This window comes from Cariama cristata, unplaced genomic scaffold (assembly GCF_000690535.1).
Source record: "Cariama cristata isolate BGI_N322 unplaced genomic scaffold, ASM69053v1 scaffold4872, whole genome shotgun sequence".
Classification (NCBI taxonomy): Eukaryota; Metazoa; Chordata; class Aves; order Cariamiformes; family Cariamidae; genus Cariama; species Cariama cristata.
The window spans coordinates 30,871-55,340 of NW_009604323.1; the positions used below are offsets into that span (position 1 = coordinate 30,871).

A 24,470-nucleotide genomic window follows, 5' to 3' on the forward strand; every position below is an offset into this window, starting at 1 on the left:
CCTTTTGCTCCGGCCTGTCCAGTTCCCCCTTCAGAGCCTTCCTACCCTCAAGCAGATCAACACTCCCGCCCAACGGGGTGTCCTCTGCAAACTGACTGAGACTGCACTCAATCCTCTCGTCCAGATCATTGAGAAAGATATTAAAGAGATCTGGCCTCAATACTGAGCCCTATGGAACACCACTTGTGACTGGCCACCAACTGGATTTAACTCCATTTACAACAGCTCTTTGGGCCCGACCATCCAGCCAGTTTTTTACCCAGAGAAGAGTACGCCTGTCCAAGCCATGAGCAGCCAATTTCTACAGGAGAATGTTGTAGAAAATGATGTAAAAGGCTTTATTAAAGTCCGGGTAAACAATATCCACAACCTTTCCCTTGTCCAGTAAATGTGTGAGCTTGTCATAGAAGGATATTAGCACTGATAATCCCATAGTTTCCTAATTTCTACTGGCGGTAGCTTGGATTCAACCCTTCGGTGCTGTACTCTATATGCCATGTGATGGCATTCAAGATGATCTGCTCCATAACCTTCCCTGGCACCAAGGTCAGGCTGACAGGGCTGTAGTTCCCCAGATCCTCCTTCCGGTCCTTCTTGTAAATGGGCGTCACATTCGATAACCTCCAGTCACTTGGGACCTCCCCACTTAGCCAGGACTGCCGATAAATGATTGAAAGTGGCTTTGTGAGAACTTCTGCCAGCTCACTCAGTACCCTTTGGTGGATTTCATCTGGCCCCCTAGACTTGTGTGTGGAAAGTGGCTTGGTGAGAACTTCTGCCAGCTCACTCAGTACCCTTGGGTGGATTTCATCCGGCCCCATAGACTTGTGTGTGTCCAAGTGGTGTAGCAGGTTGCTAACCATTTCTGTTGGATAATGAGGGCTTCATTCTGCTCCCTGTCTCTCTCTTCCTACTCAGGGGGCTGAGTACCTGGAGAACAATTGGTCTTACTATTAAAGACTGAGGCAAAGAAGACATTAAGTACCTCAGCCTTTTCCTCAGCCTTTGTCACTGTGTTTCCCCCCACATCTGGTAAAGGATGGAGATTCTCCTTAACCCTCCTTTTGTTGCTGATGTATTTATAGAAACAATTTTTATTCTCTCTTGTGGCAGTAGCCAGATTAAGTTCTAGCTGGGCTCTGGCCCTTCTAATGTTCCCCCTGCGTAACATCATGACACCCTTGTAGTCCTCCTGAGTTGCCTGTCCTTTCTTCCAAAGGTTATAAACTCCTTTTTTTCCTGAGTTCCAGACAAGTTTCTCTGTCCAGCCAGGTTGGTCTTCTTCCCTGCCCACTTCGGCACATGGGGATGGCCTTCTCAGGCACCTTTAAGATTTCCTTCTTGAAGAATGTCCAGCCTTCCTGCACTCCTTTGCTCTTCAGGACTGCCTCCCAAGGGACTCTCTCAACCAGGCTCCTGAAAAGGTCAAAGTCTGCCCTCCAGAAGTCCAAGGTAGCAGTTCTGCCGACCCCTCTCCTTACTTCTCCGAGAATCAAGAACTCTATCATTTCATTATTGCAATGCCCAAGATGGCCTCCAACCATCACATCACCCACAAGTCCTTCTCTCTTCACAAACAGCAAATCCAGCGGGACCCCTTAGCTAGTTGGCTCCCTCACCAGTTGTGTCAGGAAGTTCTCTTCCACACACTCCAGAAACCTCCTAGATGGTTTCCTCTCTGCTGTATTGCATTTCCAGCAGATATCTGGTAAGTTGAAGTTCCCCATGAGAACAAGGGCTAGAGACTGTGAGACTCCTCCCAGCTGCTTATAGAATATTTTGTCCGTCTCTTCATCCTGGTTGGATGGTCTACAGCAGACTCCCACCATGATACCTGCCTTGTTGGCTTTTCCCTTGATTCTTCCCCATAAACACTCAACTCTATCATCACCATCATCAAGCTCTACACAGTCAAAACACTCCCTAACATACAGGGCTACCTGACCGCTTCTCCTTCCTTGCTTGTCCTTTCTGAAGAGTTTATAGCCATCCATTGCAGCATTCTAGTTGTGGGAGTCATCCCACTATGTTTCCGTGATGGCAGCTATATCACAGTTTCCCTGCTGCACAATGGCTTCTAACTCCTTCTGTTTACTGCCCATGCTGCATGCATTGGTGTAGATGCAACTCAGTTGGGATATTGATCCCACCACTTTTTTGGAGGAAGAAGAAGCCTTAATTCCTACATGACCATTCTCAGGCACTTACGTGGTTTCTAACAGATCAATAACCCTTGAGTCTTTGCTGCCACATGGATGTCCATCCCCTACCTCCTCTGAGATGGCAGATCGAAGGACTTCACTAGCACACTGTCCCTCAACTTTGGCATGCTGGCCCTAGGCTTATCTCTGGCAAGCCTGGTTTTATCCCTTCCCTCCTTCAAATCTAGTTGAAAGCTCTTGAACTTGGCGTACTACATAAAACTCTTAAACTTGGTGTACTCAAAGATCCTGTTCCCCCCTTGAGACAGATGTACCCGTCTGTTGCCAGCAGGCCTGGGGTCATGTAAACTGACCCATGATCAAAAAACCCCAAAATTCTACTGTGGACACCAAGATTGGAACCAGGTATAGATCTGCTGGCTCTACCTATTTCTTCCTTCATCGTTACCTGCAACTGGAAGGATAGAGGAGAACACTACTTGTGCTCCTGATCCCTTAACCAGTTGTCCCAAGGCCCTGAAGTCTCTCTTGATTGCCCTCAGACTTCTTGTTATAACTTCGTCACTGTCTACCTGAAAAATCAATGATAGATGATAACCTGAGGGCTGTACGAGGGTAGGAAGCTTTCTCTTCACATCTTTAACCCAGGCTCCAGGGAGGCAACAGACTTCCCTAAGAAGTGGGTCCAGTCAGTGTAGTGGGCCTTCTGTTCCCTTCAGAAGGGAGTCTCCAATGACAATGACCCATCTTTTTTTCTCTATGGAAGCAATTTGGACGCAGGGCGTAGGCTGACTTAGCCTTGGCAACACCTCCAAGCTAGATGAACCATCATCATTGCTTGGTTCCACTTGCAGAGTCTCACACCTATCATGCAAGGCTACCTGAGAAGGTGGGGCAGTCAAAGAGGGGACGCTCCTGTTGTGCTGGGCAGGGACTTGTAGCCATTGCTCCCTATCCCTTAAGTCACTGTATTCAGCCAGGAAGAGAGAGGGTAGGGAATCCTCCATATCATGTGTCCTGTCTGCCTGTCGGACCCATCTCAGGGAAGGTAGGGTGCAATTCCAGTGGTTTCTCTCTCTCTCGCACTCCCTCATACTCCTCAACCTACTCACGTCCGCCCGGAGTTCTGTCACTAAGTGGAGGAGTTCCTCTACCTGGACACAATTAATTTGACGTGTTGTTAACATCTATTCTAGGATGTAGTCTGGAAACGGCCATTTCTTAGTGATGGCAGTTCAAGGAGCTTGAATGAACAGTTCTGGTGGAGCCTTCCACTTTAAAAATGTCCAAGGTTTGGTGACATGGGCCCTATCCTCAGTGTGTTTTCATGTTTGTACCAAGCCTGGCATCACAAGCCAGGGCAAGGAGCATACACTGGGAAAGAAAGTAAACTGTGACTATGCAACAGTCCTTGGTGGGGATTTCTCCAGCTACGCCAAAGCCACAGGGACAGGCATGTAGCAAATTGGGCTGAACACAAAAGGTGGCATCCGGGAGAAAATCAGAAAGTCCCAACACTCAGACTGTCCTGTGATTTTGTTCGAGGTAAGCAGTGAGAATTCTTCACACAGCTGCATGCTTCAGACCTCCCTTTTACGATGCACTTGAACCAAGGAGATTTTTTGAGATGCCCACCAGCTAAAAAGCATTAGACACAGCTGATCGCAGCCAATTCTCAGTGCTCATGCTCCATGACTTTAACTCCTGCGTCTGCGTAGCTGTCATCACTTTGACAAGCCGCATGCAGAGGAGGCTAATCTTCCCCTCCCTTCATTGGCCATGGATGCTTCACCTCTTTGATCTCTGACCAGTTTGTCAGCATGTTTCCCACATTTCAGCTATTATGGCAGGGATCACAGCTCCTGGATGAGATCTAGTCTGAAAAGCATAAAATCTGTGTGGGTGAGGCGCTGTGCTTCATAGTTACACCCCCAGACCAAAACAGAGCTCTCAAACCACAGGGCAATGCTATCTGGTTAAACCTGAACCTCTCTTGCAAGGAGCAGGCAACATGACATGCAAAATTAGTATATATCTCTGCTCCCGCTGATCTGGTGTAAAAGCTATCTGCACCTAGGCTGCTTCTGGAAAGGATGTCTCTGCATAATTATTTCCCCCCAACAGTCTCAGAAAGTCTTTTTTTTTTGTTCATTTTTGCTAACACATCATTTCCTCCTCATCCGGTTCACCTCCAGGTCCTCCTTACTCCTGGGGGCTGTTCAAGGCTTACACTCTCCCTGAAGGTTTACCTGCATTTATTTAGGAATGAGTCTTTTGCTCACTTACAGCCTCTGCTCCTAAGCTCTCCCCGTACCTTGGGTCTATTGTCTCTTACCCTATCACTGTGCACCTTCAAGAAGAGTCTGGTTCAGTCTTCTCTAAACCTTCCTGTTGGGTAGTTGTAGACAGCGATAAGGTCTTCCTGTCACCTTCTTTTCTCCAGGGTGAAGAAAACCAGTCCCTCAGCCTTTTCTCATACCTCCTGGGCTCTAACCCCCTGAAAACATCTGCTGGAGTTTCTCTGGTTCCTCAACGTCTTTCTAGGACTGATGTCCCAAAGTAGAAGTAGTTGTCATGATTTTCGTAGTATCTCAGCTCCTCAATCAGAAAGCTAAATGACATTTTTCCTTCTTATTTGCTTTTCTCTCCTTTACTAGGAGAGTACTCAGGCATGCACCACATTGTCCCATCACAGCACCATCCCTGCCATCCAGCAGTGCCTACTTTGTGTTACTCGTGACCATTGGATCAGCAGCGTTTCTAGAGTTGCCATGAAACCTGGTGGCAGCAACACAACCCAGATGGGCTGAGAGTGCAGCCAACCTGCTTTTTGATCTGCCAAAGCACTTGATGCTTGAACTAGGACAGAAATATTATCAGGGCAGGAATGTAGTATCAGGTACTTTGCAGTGATGAGATATTGTTACCCAAAATGAGATAACAGCAGCCTGTCTGCTTGCACACTGCTGCTTCACAAGCCCATATGTATCTTCCTGCACAATAGCTTGTAGCTTGAGATGAATATGAAGAAGAGTTTTGTTTTATGTTAGGTTGGGGTTTTTTTTCCGTTCCCCCAAAAATTCTGAACCGCCCAATATTTGCAGTAGTGTTTTCCCTAGTCATTCCTAGAATTATGTTTGGTCTTGATAAATATTTTATTGCTATTTTTGAATAGAAGAATTTTGCAACTTTTTGAATAGAAGGTTTGCCAACCTTGCCCAACCTAGAAAAAAATCAAAATGATTAATTTTGTTTAGAAAAGTTTTGAGAGTAAAACAACCTGGGGATTTTTGATTCTGGAAACAACAGCTTAGCATACTTCATATCTGAGCTCTATGCAAACACTTCATGGAGCTTCTTTGCCAACCCCTTGCAACAACGGCAGAAGTGGAAAGTGGGCTGTTTATTTTAAAAATAAAAAAACCCCTGTATGTAAAATATCCCAGCAAGTGTTTTGAAATTCTGGGAGAGGGCAATGGCTCATGTCAGAGATGCAAGACAATGAGAACTTCAGGGAGTGATGGTTAACTTGACGTGTCCAAAAGCTGTCTGAGGAAAGCAGGCAGGACTTTTCTTGGTCAATGGAGAGAGACTGTCTTTACTGTAGACATCCATCCCACCCCTTCCCGACACTTGTATGGGGCTGGGATGAGTTTCTACCTAATTTTTTCTTAATATGAATGTTTCCTAAAGTGGTCTGCATTCTCTTCCTAGCTCAGCTCGGTGATGAATTTTTGTAGATCATTCTGGCTATAGCTTGTTGCTTCAGCTACCAGCCCAAGAGCACTTCTCTTGGGTCTTGGAGCCATCTAAGACAGATTTCCCCTGGGAGCACCAGGTATCAGCCAGGACTCTCGATAAACACAGCATCACTGTAAGCAGAGCTAAGTTACCTACAGCATATTTCTCTGAATATATAGTGTTCTCTCCCTTTCCCGAGCAGCACAGCAAAAGGAGTGCATTGGCTGGGCAGGTGAATGCTCTGCTTGGAAGCCCTCCAGGTAAAATCCAGCTTCATGACTGCATGATATAGCCCAGGCAAGGAATCTGGGAGCGTGCTCCAGGTTTAAGGCGTGGCATGGCTGCCTCTGAAAGGCATGAGAAGCATGGACGTCTGTCGCACTTCCAATCCTCACAGAGTAGTATGAATCTATTGGTTTGCTATTTTTTCCTCAGAGGAAGCATTTCAGCAGACCGAGGAGGTTGTGACCTCCCGCTGAGGTTGCAGAGCCATTCAGCAATATCCATAGGAGGAGAAATGGAGGTTTCCTTTTATGTCCCTGCATAAACATGTGCTTCGCTGCTGCTGACAAGGCAAACATCAGTCTAAAGTTCAAGGTATGCTTGTGCTGTCCCCTCTGGAAGAGCATCACTCTCCCTCCTGTCTGCATTGTTGCACAGCAGGACCTCATCTTGTCACCGAAATCAGGAATAAACCTCTTAACACCAATGTAGTATTAAGAAGCAGGCATTTTCTTTATGGCAGTGTTGGATGTACGGGGGATCGCTCCACCTAACGTGCATCCCCGGTTGTTACTGTGAACAGGTTACATAGATACAATTGATTACCTATTCATTGTAATTCCTGGAATCAGGATGTATATTCATTAGTTTTCCCTGAAATCATTTACATATGGTGTCTCCCCTTTGGGCATATGCAGTTAATTATGGGATGGGTCTTCTGGGGTCTTTTAAGACCCCTGGTGGTTGTCTTCTTGTGTTCACTGGATGACCTCCTTGTCTTGAGTTTGCACTGTTCAGTTTTGTAGCTGTGACAAGGGGGGGTTGAAGATTGTTGGGTCCAAGTTAATTAATCGAATGACCACATTGCCAGGTTGTCATACAACTCATCCATGCTCAGTAGCTTAACGCAATCAGTTCCAGGTGTTCTCATCAATTTTCCAGGAATTTTCCTCCCCTTACTCCCTTCACAGATCTTTTATTATCAATCAAAGTCATCTTGACCAAAATTCAAAGCAAAGTTTAATCAAAACCTTGTAATCATTAACTACAACTCCAGTACAATAATCTCATTTGATGCTTGTTTATTATTCATGGTTGTTCTCATTTGTTGTGTTTCTCCATACACCTTTCTGATCAAGCCTGGAGAGACTCACCTTCAGCAATGCAGCGCTACATTACCCTCCTGGGAAAAACAAAAGGACAGTTGTACCCAGAGTGAATGTCACAGTTTGCAAGCAGCATTGCACCTGTGCATGGACAGGGAAGTGGTTATGTACACTTGTAATATCCAAGAACCTCTTTTGAAAACTTATTTTTAAAATAAATCTAGATGACTAATTTCAATTAGAGAATACCCATGGTTATATAATAAGAAGATTATCTTTCACTTAATGGCTATGTAAATATGACTCAAGCCCTTAAGGGTAAGGCTGTGTCATCAGTCAATGGTTAAGCACTTGCAAATCTGTGCTCCTTATGGCAACTTCACCTTCCCCTTTGCAAACAAACTGTGAAGGACTTGGGTACGGCACAGCCACTGCTCCCTCTGAAGAGGGAGAATCGAGACTGTTGCTGACATTTGAAAAGACATCCAGCTGTAAGTGACAGCAACGGGTGTATAGTGGAAGATGTTTTGAGGGTAAAGCAGAAAACAAAGAGTTGCCCGCCTGGTATGAGTCCAGATCCGGAATTATAATATGGATGAGGTTGGAAGAGAGCTCTGGGGTGTGCGGCCCAACCCCCTGGGCAAAGCAGGGCTGGTTTGGGAGCCAATTCAGCTGCTCTTCACTGACTGCTGTTATTTCACACATGAGATGACCCCATGTGAGCACAGATCTGTCCTCCCCTTCCCCAGCCCCAAGGCAGCAGCATGAGCAGTAGTATGGCTTTGCACAAACAGCTGGGAAACATGTAGATTTAAGTCCTGAACCAAAGCCCACAGTAAATTATACAGGTTGAGAGGCTTTCCCCAGGCTACAGTAGGATGAGGGTGGAATGGGAACTGAGCCATCCTTCATAGTTGCCCTGAACTGTCATCTCTCCCTTACTCATGGATGAACAATGTTTCTTGCAAAAACAGAACTGTTTCTGTTTGTTGGGACATGTTTGCAACCTGCTTCTGATTTTCTTTGGAGTAACTAGTCATTTTAAACTGCTCACAAACCATATAGAGTCTTTGTTTCTTATTTTTGCAAAGAGCTTCGGTTGAGTGTCATGTAAAAGGATGCACAGACTCATGGCACAGCTTCTCTGACTATAAAATGAGAAGAGTATTTATCACCCAGCTTTGGTGCTGAAGTCCTTGTGTCTAAATTCAGACTCTGAGCTCCTCTGAGGGAAGTTGCTATAGAGCTTCAAAGTCTTGTTTGTATGATTTGTTAGCTTGGCAATGAGTCCTTACCAGTGCTCCCATTTGATTTATATCCAGGGAATGCAGGACACTTTCCAGATGCAAAGGTGCTAGTTTTCCCGAGAGAAGGATCTCACAGAAAGCCTGACGCTTGACCAGAAATGTTGCAGTCTTCATACCCCAAAATCAAGATCTGGATGCCCAGCGCATCCTTGTCCTAGTTATAAGACTGAATTAGAATATGCAGCTATTTATAATGGAAACCTACATCTCCGTACCAAAAATAGAGTGGAATAAAACCTCGTGAGGAATTAAAAAAACATTAGAAATAACAGCGCTGCATTTCAAGAGCTCAGGTATGCCATAGACCTTCTTTGCTTTAAAAGCTGTTTGCTTCGGTAGTGATTAACTCCACTGCATCTTTCCAGATCTATACTCATGGCAGTATTTAACCCAGGACTTGGGCTAAATATATTGAGTTTCAAGAAGATATTGGGTTTCAAGAAGAGAAATGATGCTATGAAATGAGGAATAGGAAAAGTTTTTGGCCCTATGCCTCCTCCTGTGACTGGGAAAAAGATGATCCCACTCTGTGCTGGAGCTACCTTGGTTGCAGAGAGGCTTTAGTGCAGCCCGTGCAGGAACCTGCTGCCACTGATCCCTGTGGCATGGTCAGTTCCTTGGGACTGGGTGCACCCAGGACATGGCAGAGACATCTCTTGAGTGCTGGGGTTGGGAGGAGGTGACTATGTCACTCCTTCTCCCCAAGAGCAAAGCAGGAGGATCTCGGAGACAATCAGCTGCAAACTTCTAGAGGGTTTCAGGTAGCTCTTGACAGCTAGCTAGTGCCTGACTACAAACTCCTAAAAGCCTCGTTAATCTTAAATGTATCTACTCCTCCTTAATAAAACAATCATGTTGTTACATGTTATTTCAAATTTTGCATGATTATAGGATACCATAAAACCCATTAACTCTCCCTTGGCCTCCAGGGCTGTCAAGATCATGCCAAAGTAAACAAGTGAGGTTATGGAGCAACAGGGAGAAACAATCACACAGGCACAGTCATCCACCCATGTGTAGAGTCTCACATTCACGTGCTTCTGCTGCCCTGGCCTTTCCAAAAAACACAGCCACTCCCCACAGCTCCTAGCCCAAACACCGCTGGCACCATGGTTCAGAGGTTGGGAGATGGCTGTGCCCTCTGTGGGTGGATCCCACCACCCTGGCTCAGGTCTCTGTGACTTCTCAGCTTGATAAGAGCATCCTCGTCCTCCCCTGAGCACTGTAGTGTAGGGGACCCAGCTCCCTGTTGGTGGGGTGGACTATGGTTGAACTCTACAGGTTGGTGGACTGCATGGAAACATCCATGGGGCCAGGGCAAGCAGAGAAAAGAAAGAGACTGAATAAAAGAGCTGGATAAAATAAATAAGAGGAGCTGAACACCTCAGCTTAGACTTGACATTAGGAAGCATTTCTTTACCAAAAGGGTGGTCAAATATTGGAACAGGCTTCCTAGAAAGGTGGTTGATGCCCCACACTGAAAGAACTCAGCCTGGAGAAGAGAAGGCTCCGGGGACACCTTAAAGCAGCCTTCCAGTACCTAAAAGGGGCCTTCAAGAAAGCTAGAGAAGGACTTTTTAAAAGGACATATGGTGATAGGACAAGGGGCAATGACTTTAAACTGGAAGAGGGAAGATTTAGATTAGATATTAGGAAGAAACTCTTCCCAGTGAGGGTGGTGAGGCAGTGGTACAGGTTTCCCAGAGAAGCTGTGGATGCCCCATCCCTGGAGGTGTTCAAGGCCAGATTGGATGAGGCTTTGAGCAACCTGATCTGGTGGAAGGTGTGCCCACCCATGCCAGGGGGTTGAACTGGATGGGCTTTAAGGTCTCTTCCAACCCAAACCATTACATGATTCTATGATTCTGTGATACTTCAGGTGAATTTTTTTCTTTAAAGAAGTGATAAGAAGAAGTAAGAGTAGAGGTTGAGTCTTATAAGCTGAGGAGACCCTTTCCATGTGCTCAACGAGATTAGCAGTAAAAGCCTCTTGGGCATCTAAACTGGTTTCCTATGGATGAGGGAACCCAGCTGGCCCGTCACATCTCTGCACAGAGTTGACACAGCAAAAACGAGCTTGCAGAAAACCTTCTCATGACCTGAGGACACCAGTAAATAAAAATAAAAATAAAAAAATCTCATAGTTGCATTCTCCAAAGGCAAAGATAAACTAGACCCCTTTCCCAAGCTGACCATGGCTGGTGGCTGATATCAATTTGTTTAAAACCCCTTATTTTCCAGGGCAGAAGTCAGATGTCTTGATATTAACTCTCCCCTCCTCACCAGGACAGCTTTCATCCTCTGCTGTAAGTGCGTCAGAGTCTGTCACTGTCTCCTGGGTGTTTGTTTCTTTTTCAGATTTGGATGTCATCCTCAAACACAGTGACAGCCGTCTTTACACTAGAAACACCTCTTCCCCCATGTCCTCTTTCCCCAGAGCCAAGAGATTGGCAGCAGCCAGGAAAGATTAAAAACAAATTCTGGCTTGTTTTTAGCCTAGTTTTATAAGGACATGGCTCATCTGAGCGTGGATTTACGGCTGCACATGTAACAGTATACAGCTGCTGGTTTGAATTCATTGCATAGCAAGGGTTTGTGAAGTCCCTGTGGGTTTCAGAAAAACAGATATTCAGGTGGAAGAGACTCTGCTGAAGCCTTCACTGGGGCTGAAGACAGCTCAGCCCTTTTTAAGGCTTCAGAGGATCCATGACAAAGAGCTACATCAAAGCACATTGTTAATGAGGTTTTGCTATTCTGCCACTCACAACAGCTTATGGTGAGTGTGTCCCGGTGCCACCGGGAGCCTGGACCCCACTGCCCACGGTGGGTTGGTGTTCCTTGCTGGGGGTGGTGGCACATTCCTCTACAAGCATCTCCCATCACTGCTGCTTCACAGCCGCCCTCTGAAATCCTGGCACTGCCTGGGGGAGAGTTTCGACTGGCAAAGTGCCACCTGCCCCCGGGATTTCACCTAGGCAAGTGGAAAAACGTTGTACCTCAGCCTGTGTTTGTGCCTCGTCTAGGGAACCAGCCAAGCAGCGAAGGTGTGTGCATAGCAGGGCTCAAAGAAGGTGCAAAATTTCTCCCAAGCATCGAGGTGTTCCTCATCCTGCTTCTCACAAGTCCAAAGGTACCACGGAAGCAAATGCACCGACATCAGCACCTTGACATTACTCAGTCTCCTTTTCCAGGCAGTCTTTTACATATTATTCCCAGAGTATTGGGAAAAGGCAGTTTCTTTTGCAAGGAGATGAAGGGATGTTCATGCCAGTCCCAACTACAGATGTCAGCAAGACAGGAGTGAGCTTTACTGCTCCAAACACTGGTGAGTCCAGGGCAAAGCTGTGCATTAAAACAAGAGTCAGACAATGGTTCAGTACTGGCGTGGCATTGCTGATGTGACTGAGGGCACATCAAATTGCCCTTGCAATGGGGAGGAATGGTCCAAAGACATGAAAAACAAATTCACACCTTGTGTTCAGAGACCTGCTGGCCAAAGGGAGACTGTAAGTTGTTTTGTTCAGATGACTGGGTTAGATTTTTGGGACTCTGACCCATGGATTTCATATGCTGTGGCTTTCGGTTGCCTTTAACATTGTGGATCTGCATGGATTTCAGCAATACGCCCACAAGGAACTAGTGCAAAATAGGTTCAGCCCAAGGCACAATGTCCTTACCCACAATTTACTAAGTATACTCAGAAACTTAAATCTCAATCGTCACTAAAGATGTGTTGCAGGACCTTGCCTGGAGCTACCTATGAGTGACAATTCCTGTCTGTTTAATAGAGGCTGACTGGGAAAAGCGGATCAGGATCCAGACCAGCCTCAGACAGGGCACAGAATGATTAACTGACAAACTTTGTATCTCTTAAAACCTGGTGGCAAACTGTAGACTGGAGCGCCAGGTAATGAGGATGAAGGCGTTTCATGAAGGCAGTCAATGCATGCACAGGCCATCTGCCCTATCCTTTTACAACACTCTGAGCATCCTTCTTGAGTTCAGGTGACCCTAAATGACTTTGCTAAATTGAGATACCAACCATGATGCTGTACTTGCCTTCCTGCTCCCTCAACATATCTGCTTCAGATACCCTAAAGTTTCCTTTCACCTCATTTTTAGGGGATTTGCCTTGTTCTCAGACCTGAGGCCGTACTGAATAAAGAGGCTTCGGATTTGTGTTCCTCTGGAATTAGGGATGCGAGAGTCGTGCGGGAGAGCAATGAAGATATCGGAGAGAGGATGTGCTGGCGTGTCAGAGGCAGCTGTTGCAAGTCATCCAAGGCCTAATATGGAGAAATAGATCTATTTTAAGAAGAAAAAAAAAGTGCACATGATAGGTTTTAGATGAAAAATAATTTGGGAGTGATATTGAAAATGATATCACTCCTGCTGCACTTCAGTCTTGCCAAGCGCATTCTATAATTAATAACTACTTCAGATGAAGTGACTTTCTTTTGAATGTGCAGTATTAAACATTTAAATCCCTATCTGTAAATATAAGACTGTGGCAGATATCTCCATAAGCCTTGCAGCTACATGCTAATGTATATTTATATTCTAGATAGGTATTTTTAGTAAGAACTACAAGTTCTTTCTGTATTTGATTACATCAGAGCTCTGTTTTACATTAAATGTCTGGACTGCAGAAATATCCCCTTTTTTTTTCTTCTCTTGGAATTTTGCAGTGATTTCTACCCTTGTCTTGTCTCCTTTTCTTTCATGCCCACCTGGGTTAACGCACCTTCCAAGAAGACTGTATGCTTTTTGTTTTCCCCTTCTCCCTCCCTCCCAAAAAAGACAAAATATATAAAATTAAAAGAAATAAGGCAGCAAAACAGCTCCTGGTGTTTCCCACCTGGCAACTTGAGCCAACCTGCAATCAGGGCACGACAGGATAACTACCACCACTCATGGCTACACATGATGTGACCAGTGTCCTGCTGTGGAAAGCAGCTGCAAATGATCCCTGCTGGAAATGCCAGTCCTCTAAGTATTAATCGTGCTGTTTGTGTAGCTTTGCTCTCCCACAGCACCACTGATGCTTCTGTGGGATTCTTGCTCAAGTCAAAGCAGCAGGATTGAACCTGGCTCCTGATCCAGCCCAAGCCAAAGCTGGGTGTGAACTGTGTTTCCAGAGGATGAACTATCTTTTGAAATGTTCACTCCACCTTCAAGGCTTGTGAAGCCCACAAGGAAAGGCCACGCAAAGCAGACATATCATCCTGATGGTTGACTGGAGGTGGGACTCAACACAGTATGTTTGAATATCCTCACCAATGTGGGTCTGCAAACATCTCCCTGAAAGTTTACTCTCTGTAGTGCTTTACTCTTTAATTTCTAGATGGATGAAAGCATTTGCAGATTTACAACTGAAAGCAGGTGATGCAGATCAGGGCAGCACATCTGTAGGGCTACACATCTGTAGGACTACCCCACATTTGTAGAAGGTCTGGAAGTTGATGGAAAAGGCAACCTTTTTGGCCAGATAAAGCATAAGGCAGTGAGGAGTGCTCTCAAGTCCTGAGATAAAGTCTCTGGACGTGCACAGAATGACTGCTAGCAAGGACAAGCCCCCAGAGGGGCAGGTAAAATCCTTCAACACAGCAACAGCAGCGCTGGATGCCGCCTGCTGCGAAGCCTCATCCTGCAGGGCCAAGAGGCTGCAAGTCTTTTTATGGCCCTTTGGAAACACGTCTTTCTCTGTTCTATTTTATTCAGCCTATATTTAAACTTCTCCCGCTGTATGTCCACTCGACCTAGTGACGCAAAAGTCTGCCAACTCCTTTGAATCCCCTGGCAGTGTCCTGCATTTACCGGGGCAGTAGCGCTTGCTGGGTTTAACTCCTAGGGACCAAACAGCAAGAATAAATAAAAGCAATAACTAAAGCAGCATCAAATTAGACTTTGCAAGGGCTCCCAGTGACAACTGTGGCTTATGGCTAACACTGTGTGAACAGATGAATATTAATGCAAAAGGACATTTTGTACTCCTGACATTCTGTGTGAAGGGCTTTTCACCTCACCTAATCTAGGAACATATTACAAATGCTTTGAAGCTAAATCCTGCCTTTGACTCTGCTTTGGCTACAGCAGAAGCTCACAGCACTAGTGATAGAGCCACGTTAACAGGCAAGTCCCAGGTGACAGCAGACCTGCAGCACAGTGTGATGCAGGATGCTCACAGCCAGCGCCAGTGACACAAGGAGGGCAGTGGTCCCCACCCACAGCATCTTTGCAGGGCTGAGTGGATCCCAACGGGTTGCCTCCAGCTGCCTGTTTGCCTTGCAGCACTGAGCTCAGTCACTTTTTCTTTGCTTGCTGCAAGAGAAGTTGCAGTATGAAAACCCCCGGTTCCCCCTGTGCGTGTCCCAAATGAGCCTCCTGTAACCACTGGATAGTACTATACCTTTCTGCCACCCTTCTCCCCCTCCTCTTCCAGGGATAGCCTTAAATCTAGTTCTTCCAAGGAGTATTTTTGCACTCTCTTGCTGTCCTTTTCTGTAGCTTTTCCCCTCTCTGGCACAGGGCAGTTTGGGAGCTGCATAACCAGCCTGAGACATGCCCTCCCTGCAGCCTGCACTGCCCCATCCGCCCTCCCTCCCTGGGTGACAGTTGAGCACGCAAGAAAGATGCTGCGGGTTGAAAACTGGAGGATCCAACTTTATTTACTAGATTCTCACCCAGAAGGGAACCCTCACCCTCCCAATCCCTCTGTATCCAGACCCTGCCTCATCTCCATGCGCAAGAGATGGAGGAAAGTTCAGCCCACGTGAGCACAGCACAAGACTCTATGACCAGCATGGAAAGGCTGCTGGGGACAGTGACCTACTCCAAAGCTTGAACCCAGAATAGAAAACGGGATCTGATCTAAGGGTAGCAAGGATGATGGTTTGCTTCTGGCATGACACATCATACTGTTTTTGAAGCAGGGAAACAGAGAACAGATGAGTGGGAAGCAGAAGCTGGTGCTCTGTGTCTGCAAGGCTGGGTATAATATCAGTATTTGAGTAACTCCCAATCATTATCCTCTCAATGACGTTTTTCCCCCACAGACCTCAGCATTGCAAGGGTGTTTCAGGGAAGCTGTCACTGTTATAGTGAAGCACAGTGCATTTCAGCTCCAAAACAAAGGGCTCATCATCCTCCTGAGCCCCAGGCTTGCACAGGGCCCTCTGCCAAGGAATGCGATGCCTTGTCAGAATTTTCCTGCAAATGATACTGAGATCGATCTTGAGAAAAAAATTACCTCTGTGCAGTGAAGAAAAAGAGCCCCCCTGCTTATTTCTTTGGCTTCCTGGCTGATGTCTTACGGAAACAGAGTGGAAAATGGGAGAAAAAAGGAGAGGAAAAAAGTGGAGAAAAACCAGATGTTGACACAGAGGAGGTTGCAAGGATGGCATGAACACACAAGGATGGTGCATGGGATGTACCCATGCTGCACCCTGCCCTTGCTCTTGCAAGTTGCCTCCTGCTCCCCTGGACAAGCCCTGGCAATAGGAACATAGCAAATGGCAAGTTCCTCGGCTCTCCTTCACCAGAAAGGGCTGCGAGCTGGGCACGCCTGACTCATTTGTATCTGCTTCCATGCCATCTGGTTTTACAGCAGATAGGGCATCAAAATTGATCTTACAGCTGCTCCAAGGGAGAACGGAGCAAATGCCCAGCTGTGACCCAGTAGCACTGTTAACTGATGTGAGTAAAGCCATTGGCTTTTCCCAGAGTCGAGGGTCTGGGATAATCATCACTTTCCCTTTCCTACAGTCCCTGCTGTGAAGGGATGGGGGAGGGCACTGTAACAGAAGAAGTTGCTTGAAATGGTCTGTAAAACATCTGGGAAGGGAAATCTGGGAGCTCTGATTGCAACCCGAGCTCAGGCAAAGGGTTGCTGAGGGTTTTGGCTAGTCAAACTCCCAAATTTGTTTTTGCAGGTGTAATTTGCCCTGGTCTGTTAGTCCAAGGCATGTTTTGAGTTTCCAGAAATACAACCCATCTCAATACATGAAGGTTGAGCCCTTTTGAACTCATTCCATAGCTTATTCTAGACAGAATTAAGTGCCAGTTCTCTGCAACTGCAAGCCACACTCTGCTGAGCAGATCGTAAGTGGGGACCAATATCCATCTGCTGCTTTGACTCAGGAGATGGCACCAAAAGTGGAAAGAAAAGAAGCCAAGCTCCTGCTGGAGGGTTGCAGGATATTTCAGGGGTTGTGCACAGGGATTTAATAGAGGCACACAGGCAGAGGTTGTGTGGGAGTTTGGGGAGACTCGGGGGAAAAAAGCGCTGTCCACGTCCAGTGTGCATTCAGCCTCTGCTCTTGCTGAGGATGATGCCAGAACCCCAGCCTTGATGGCACTGCCCAGTCCCTCCTCCTGTGCAGAGCTACAGTGCTCCATCCACTACTGCTGCCCACAGAGGAAAGCTGGAGGAGGAGGTGTGGGTCCTGAGGACCAGAAGTAGCTGAAGTTGAGGAACATCTCCTTAGCGGTTGGAAACTGGAAATTTGAGGGTTTTAGGTCCAGGTGTCCAAATTCTTGTATCGAATCCACTTGATTTCGCAGCATTAAACATCGGTGAAGCCACACATCAGCGAAGACGGTTATTCCCAAGGCATCTAAGAGTTCATGAGGCAGCTTGGCAGAGAGAAGCGTAGAGGTGTTTTGACTGGAGCATGGGCACTTGTGACATTACAGAGCGCACTGGAGAAGCATGCCAGCAGCCAAGGTCATCAAACTCAGTGCTGCAGAACTGCTTTCCACCCCATTGCTGCTCCTGGTGTCATCAGTGCAGAGGTCGGTGTAGCAGCATGTCTTGGGTTTGCTCGCCCCTATCCCATCATAGGAGAGGCATTCCTCCTCACAGCTTCTGGTCACGGTGATGTTACCAAAAAAGGGGTAACCTGAAACAGGCAGATTGGAGAGGGGGAGAAGGATAAGAGAGAGAAATAAATGGTAAAGGAAGGTTGCAGACAGCTGGCATCGAGAAACACAGACTTTGTGCAATGGAGGGGAATTAAAGTAAATTGTTTATAGGTAAATAAAGGCAAATAAGGTGTTGAGCATCTCTAATCCATGGGTGCCTATAATCCAGACAGCTCTTTGTAGGAACAGATCCACCAGTTCTTCCTGCTGGCCCCCTCTCGCCCTCCTTCCATATTTATTCTAGCACACACAAGGGACACAAGCCCCTGTCTATTTTGTTCAGGTGAGTTGCCCCTGCAATGGCTCTGCATAGAAGGTGACAGTGCCAAGAAGCACTGGTGTAATGCTGGCATGGTCACTGGTGAGACAGTTGGTGTCAGGTGAAAACATCTACAAACAAGGAGAGAGTCCCTGGGTTTCTGTAGTATGTTTGCACACATCTATAGGTTCAGGGTTCATAAGGGTGTGGGGGTAGGAAAGGCAAAACAGGCAGAGTGAGCAGAGTGAGTCCTGTGTACTTCATTATGAGGCTCTGAATCTGATGGATTTCTCTCCTTTCCATTCTGAAGCTGGATAACCCCACCTGGATTCTTTTAGAGAATTTAAAGGATAATCCAAGCTGGGACCAGGAGGTGGAGAGGGAAGCATGACCAGCAGGTTGAGGGATGTAATTCTGCCTCACCACTCCTCTCTGGTGAGACCCCCCCTGCAGTCCTGCCTTCAGCTCTGGGGTCCTCAGCACAAGAAGGACATGGACCTGTTGGAGCGAGTCCAGAGGAGGCCACAAAGATGGTCAGGGGGCTGGAGCATCTCTTCTATGAGGACAGGCTGAGCGAGTTGGGGTTGTTCAGCCTGGAGAAGAGAAGGCTTTCTTGCAGTCTTTCAATACTTAAAGGGGGCCTACAAGAAAGATGGGGAGGGACTTTTTATCAGGGAGTGTAGTGATAGGATGAGGAGTAACAGTTTTAAACTGGAAGAAGGTAGATTTAAATTAGCTATAAGGAAAAAATCCTTCCCGGTGAGGGTGGTGAGGCAGTGGCAGAGGTTGCCCAGAGAAGCTGTGGCTGCCCCATCCCTGGGAGTGTTCAAGGCCAGGTTGGATGGGGCTGTGAGCAACCTGGTCTGGTGGGAGGTGTCCCTGCCCAGGGCAGAGGGGCTGGAATGAGATGATCTTTAAGGTCCCTTCCAACCCAAACCATTCCATGACTCTGTGATCCCTCCCCGCGAGCACTCACAGCAAGCAACGACACTTACCTAAGTCTACGGAGTGCAACGTTGTTGTGCAGACGGTGGCTTTTGGGGGGCACAGGGTAGGTGTTCTGCACTTAGCGATGTCCGTTGGCTCCTTGCACGTGTAACATTGTAGGGACTGGGCTGCAGAGAGGAACAGAATGGGTCTGAGGTGGTCACAGCAGCAAAGACAGACAGCAAATCTGCGGCTTCTCTGCTCTGTAGTGGGGATTATGTGACAGTCAGTGCTTCGTTCCCCCTTGACCAGGATGCAACGGTCTTGGAAATGAAGCACAGCTGGAAGCAATGGCAAAGCTTGAATATGTCAGGGGGGAAAGACCACACCTCAGCACGAAAGGACAAGGATGGTGTTGCGGGAGTTGAGTATAATCGCTACCTTGGGGACACAGCAGCCCAAAAAGAGCAGGGATCTAGAGGGATCTATTGCTTGAGCAGCTTTGATAGGATCTTTGCATCCTCTGTAAAAAATGCTATAACACAGAGCAAAATAGCTTCTTCTGTTAAGAGCAACATTCACCACACTGAAAGACTGTCAGTTCCCCCGTCCCTCCACCTGCAGTAACAGCTCCTTCATGCTCGTTTAGAGGGAGTTCTGCAGAACTTAGTAATTACTGACAGAGGAATTAATATTTCAGAGCTGTATCAGCAATCCTAAGGGCTGAATGTGGCCTAAAAACCACTTTCATCAGGGGCTACCGCTGCTTTTTAAAAGAGACGATGTTATAAAGCTCTTGCTGGCTGCCTGCTGACAAAGGCACACCTTTACATATGCAAGCATTGATCACAGCAGTTGCTCAAAAGTCTCGGTATGAGACCTGTCCATCCGCAGCCAGCAGATACCGAGCATGCATATTTTTTCGGAGTCGTGCTGGTGTGGCTTGATGACAGAAACCAGCCTGGTTTCATATTTTCTATCCTACCCACCTTCTACCAACGCAGCAGCTGAAGAACCACCCAAATGTGTCCACTGCCATCTATTGGTAAAATTGCAGAGAGATGATGTTTTCTTCTTACAGTTCTGCACTAGAGAGAAACCTCTGGGACTTTGTGATAAGAATAAACATTTTTGAAGGCAGTTATTTGAACATCTGAGTCTAGAATGAATTTTCAGGGCATTTACTTCTCTTAGTACCTCCTTTGGAAAATTCGACTGTGCCATAGAGCCTACACGAATGCAAAAACTTTCTTTGTCCTGTTTGCAGAGGTAAGAAGGACTTTTTAATATGAGCAGTGGTGATGTTCTTGTGGCCATATCCTTTATGAACAGGTGCAGTAAAGCCATCCCTGTTTACCCGAGCTGAGGACATCAGTAGATCCCTTCCAAATGACCCGTGAGAGGTTGTTTTGTATTTTAACACGTAGTGCCCATTGAAGAAGAGAACACAACATCGTCAACCTGACAAGCATATGGATGTATGCGAGTGTGTAGGACTGACTAATGTATGGATGGAGCAGTGCTAGCTTAAAGCATCTGAGAAACTGATCTGCAACCTTTGGGTTGAGCTGCTTTCCAAACCTCACCATTTTCATGGGTGAGCAGGGCAGTACCGTGGGCTCTGGGGAGTTACTTCCAGTTAAGAGCAGGTTTAAGGAAGAAAATCCTCAATGCCCTTATCTTTCACTGACTCTGGGTGGGGGACTCCAAGGACACTGGTTTTGTGGGAAGGTTGCAGAGGAAGAGGAAAGCCCCAAACCATAAGGACCTGAACAGAAGAGAAGAACTGAACATAGAAGACAGTGTTGTGTCCTGATCTGAGGCTAATAATTCACCAGTCATGACTGTCCAACACTACCTTTTACCCCTTGATATCAAACCTCTGGGAAATGAATAGCCACAGACATAGTCCTCAGCTGCAAGAGCTGGGCCTAGACCAACTGCTTTCCCCTGGATCATCCCAGAAAAAACATTTCTGCCTCCGTCTCAACTATAAAGCAAAGGAAAGTGATGCCTCTCTGTTTCCATGAAGTGCTCCGAGAGCTGTGGGTGGAAACCTGCTCTGTCAGTTCCTCAGCAACCCCATTAAATCCAGGACACAACTAGACCCAAAAGGAGGAAAAGAAACATGTGATACGCTACCGGTGGAATATCTTGACAGAGAAAAAAAATCCCCAGCAGATACTGAAATGTGAAAAATTGCAGTAGCTGTATGGAAGTAACTGCACCTGTCCTAGTTCAGCCCTGTGCTGGGTTTGACCCAGAGCATGTCCTTCAGCCAGCAGTTGGGTTTGCTTTAGAGGGAGGTGGAAGGAGTAATGAGTGTAGGAGGATTAAAAAAAAAACAATGGAGCCTGAAGAAGATACCCCAAACACTTCCATGCATAAAGAGTTGCAAGGTGTATTCCTTTCAGTCTTTTTCCACTTGCAACCCTTTAAATGATCTCCATGTAGCCATGCCTCCAGATGGATCGATCCCTACTCAGGCTGCCTTTCCTCTGAGAACTTTCAGAGTCCCATGAAAGCAGCTTGAGAACCTCTGGGGCCCATGGGCTGTAGGTTAAAACCCACTGGGTTGGTATCACCCAAAGGATGACTCTGTTCCAGTCCAAAGATGTATTTGCAGCGGGTGACAAATAGATGGAGTAAGAACACAGCAATGATCAGACCCTGCTACCAGCTTGCCCAAGACCAAGACCCACCAGACACCAAACCAAAACAGACCTGGGAGAATTGCCTATCTCCACCTATATCTTAATCTCTAGAAATTAGTGAAAATCCTGGAGCTGATGTTTTAATTAACCTTTCCAAAATCCTTGCAGTTATTTCTCATATCCTTACCCATATCTATACTGAAGCCTCACCCTCTGGTTTTCAGAGCTCCCAGCAGTCAGCCAGGAGGTTTTAGGGATGGGAAGAGCTCAGGATGGACATACCCCATCTCATCCCTGAGGGGACAAGTTGGCAACTTAAGAGCTTCTGCTACCCTGTGCCGTGTGGCTGTTATTCACACCTTAGTCTTACAAAGTAGCGTGTTGGTCCCCTCCATCCCGGGGTACGATGTGAGCAGGGTCGATGTGAGCAAGGTCGGGTAACACACAACCACCTACGCATCCAAATGCTGTACATTGCTCCCCATCAGGCGTCATGTCTCTCCCCATCAAGAATACATATCTCCTTTCCCCATTCAGCCTCTCCATTGACCTTCTTAAATACATAAAAGCGTTACTTCCCCTACCTGGGGATTACCAGGTCTTTCTGCATTGATACTTTTCCCCTCCTTTCCCAGGCAATTCCCAGGGGGTCCCTGCAATGTTGGAAATGCAGCAGTCTTACCCAACTCCACGTATGCCAGGCCAAACAGCAGCCCAAACAGAAGCATCTTCATGCTGAGAGCAGATCCGTGCAGTCGGGGCAGTAAAGGAGAGCTGCTCCCAGGGAGCTTTATATGTTTTCCCACCCTCCACCTCCTGTTGATCCTGTGGGCGGATTTTCTCCGGATAATCAGGGGAGAGCTCAGCTCCAGTCTGGATTGGGATTTGTAGAGGAACAAGTTCCCCGAGGAGGTGACGTCACTGCAACGAGCAGTCTCCTACCATACCTTGTCTGTTCTTCACGTTTATGTCCTGGGGTTGGTCCCATGGAAAAGCAAAAACACAGCTTGCATTCAAGGGGTGGCCTAACGCCAGTGCTTGGATGGGGAATGTGACAAGGTATGTTTGTTCCTTCAAGTCTGGCTCTGCAAGCCAAGAGCTGGGTTGTGTCATGCATGTTACATTGGGCAACAACAGTCGAGATGCAAGCGGCAGCAGGCTGGGCTTCCACGCACGTTGTCTTAACCTCACCAAAGCCTGTGCCATGTTTTCATGCCTACTGCTTTCCAGGTTGGCAGGCGGGAGGCTGGTGTGGCTGGATTTTGCCTAAAGCATGTTTATTTTCCTAAATCCAGTGCAAAAGCAAGCCCAGTTTCTGGTTCCCAGGGACTTAGTTATTAACTGAGCCTTGGTGCTGAGCTGCTGGGCATGGGAGTCACTGAAAGGCCCGTGGAGGTGAACATGGGAGATAGTGCTTCCAAGTCTAGGATTTGGGTATGTCATTTTGTTTCAGGTCCCGGGTCATGCTGCCGGAGCAGGGCACTATGCCTTCTTTTGTAAAGCTGTCAACTGTTTATCAAATATTATTCTGAAGCTGGGAAATAAACCCAACATGGAGAAATGGATCAGTTTTCCCACTGCAGTACCTTCCTGATAGAAAAATTTCACTTTTTACATTTCTAAGCAACACTTTCAAATATACTAATTTTTTTTTTTTTTTTTTTTTTGTATATTATACAATATTTGTAGAAACAGCTTAAAGTTAGGGAGAAATGCTTTACTCCTCCCTTTTGACTGAGTCAATGACATTTTATATTTCACAGGAAAAACTGATAGACTTTTTGTTGGTTTTGTTGTGATCCAGGATGAAAAAAACCCAACATTATGCAATTCCCTGTAAACTAGCTGAATAAGACAAAGAAGATAAGTTTGTGAATCACTATGAAGCGCTCGGAGACTTCAGGATTGCAGACAAGGTGAGTGTACAGGCTGGGTTAATATCTGGGAGGTTGCTTGTCACAGGCTCGTTGTAGTGATGCACATGGGTATTGCTACCATTCCCATCAGCCTATCCTTTTTCCCAGTTTGAGAATGGGGCTTTGGGGGAAAGTGCTGCTCCCTAAAGAGTTCTCAGTAACTCGAGAAGCATTGCTAATGAAAATATCCACAGTCACGGATGACACAAAGCTGGTAGAGCTGGGCAGCAGGATCAGTACTGTGCTGTGGGAAAGGGAGGGAAAGGCGTGCACCCTAACACTCGCTTGGCTGTGGGAATGAAAACCGTCATTTATCTTTATTTTATCTCACTGTGCTGTCAGAGACCAGGTACATAAAGAAAAACAGCGTAAACATAGCTCTCCGGATATATAGGAAAAACTCCGCTCTGTGAAAGCCACCAGACCTGGTTACATCCAGATCCTTTCCTGTAACTGGGCGGTTCGTGGCACATTTGAGCAATATCTTTATTAACAGCCATGAAACTGGAAAAGATCCAGTACTTTAAGCATTCAAGGTGGTTATGCCTCAATAGGTAAGTACGGCGGGGTTGGCACTCCAGCGTTCACAACACTAAGACTGTTGTAGCTTGCCGAAATGGAGATGTCCACACGGGCACGTTGCGATGGTCTATCTGTACTTGAAAGGCATTACGTACTGAGAAATCCTTGGAATAAATCAGTGCGGTTGAAGGAATAGTGATATAAATAGGAAGCTAAATGAGTCTGTCCAACTCGGTGGAGGCTGTCCATCACTGTGGTATCTGGACATGGGATACATCAGCACAGTAGGATTGTTTGCCTCTGACCAGTGCAAAGCCACTTAACTCTGTCTAGTGGCTTGAAAAGTTTTGAGATCTGGTCATAAGGCAGAGCATCGGGAAGTCATCAGAGCTGAGGTTATTAAAGCTCCTGCAGGTTGGCTGAGTGTGCGGGAATGCCACAACTCAGGGAGAGAGAAGTTGGGAGCATGCCCATAAAATTGTGGAGGAAAGGGAAGACCTACAGGTATTAGTCGATCTAAAGACAACTAGGAGCCTCTGGTGAGATGGAGCCCTGGAAACAAAATCAAACACCAACAAACATAGGTGACGTCACGTTGTGTGTTGGGGTATAAGGGAGGCTGTAAGCAGGGTTATTATGGAAGTGCTAGCACCCTGGCATGAAGCCCTGGTGGCTTCTCACCTGGAATTTCACGGCCCTTGTCAAGAAAATGTAGGGTCCTGATGGGAAAAA

The 24,470-nt window shown here is 46.7% G+C and overlaps 1 protein-coding gene across 1 annotated transcript; it reads right to left on the reverse strand.

Moving 5' to 3' along the window:
- Positions 1-17,226: 17,226 nt before the first annotated feature.
- LOC104157983 (secreted Ly-6/uPAR-related protein 1-like) lies at positions 17,227-22,034 on the reverse strand. Its single transcript, XM_009695534.1, has 3 exons — positions 21,983-22,034; positions 18,715-18,834; positions 17,227-17,438 (listed from the first exon to the last, which is right to left on the reverse strand). Exons 1-3 carry the CDS (start codon positions 22,032-22,034, stop codon positions 17,227-17,229), a joined length of 384 nt encoding a protein of 127 aa, XP_009693836.1.
- Positions 22,035-24,470: the final 2,436 nt, after the last annotated feature.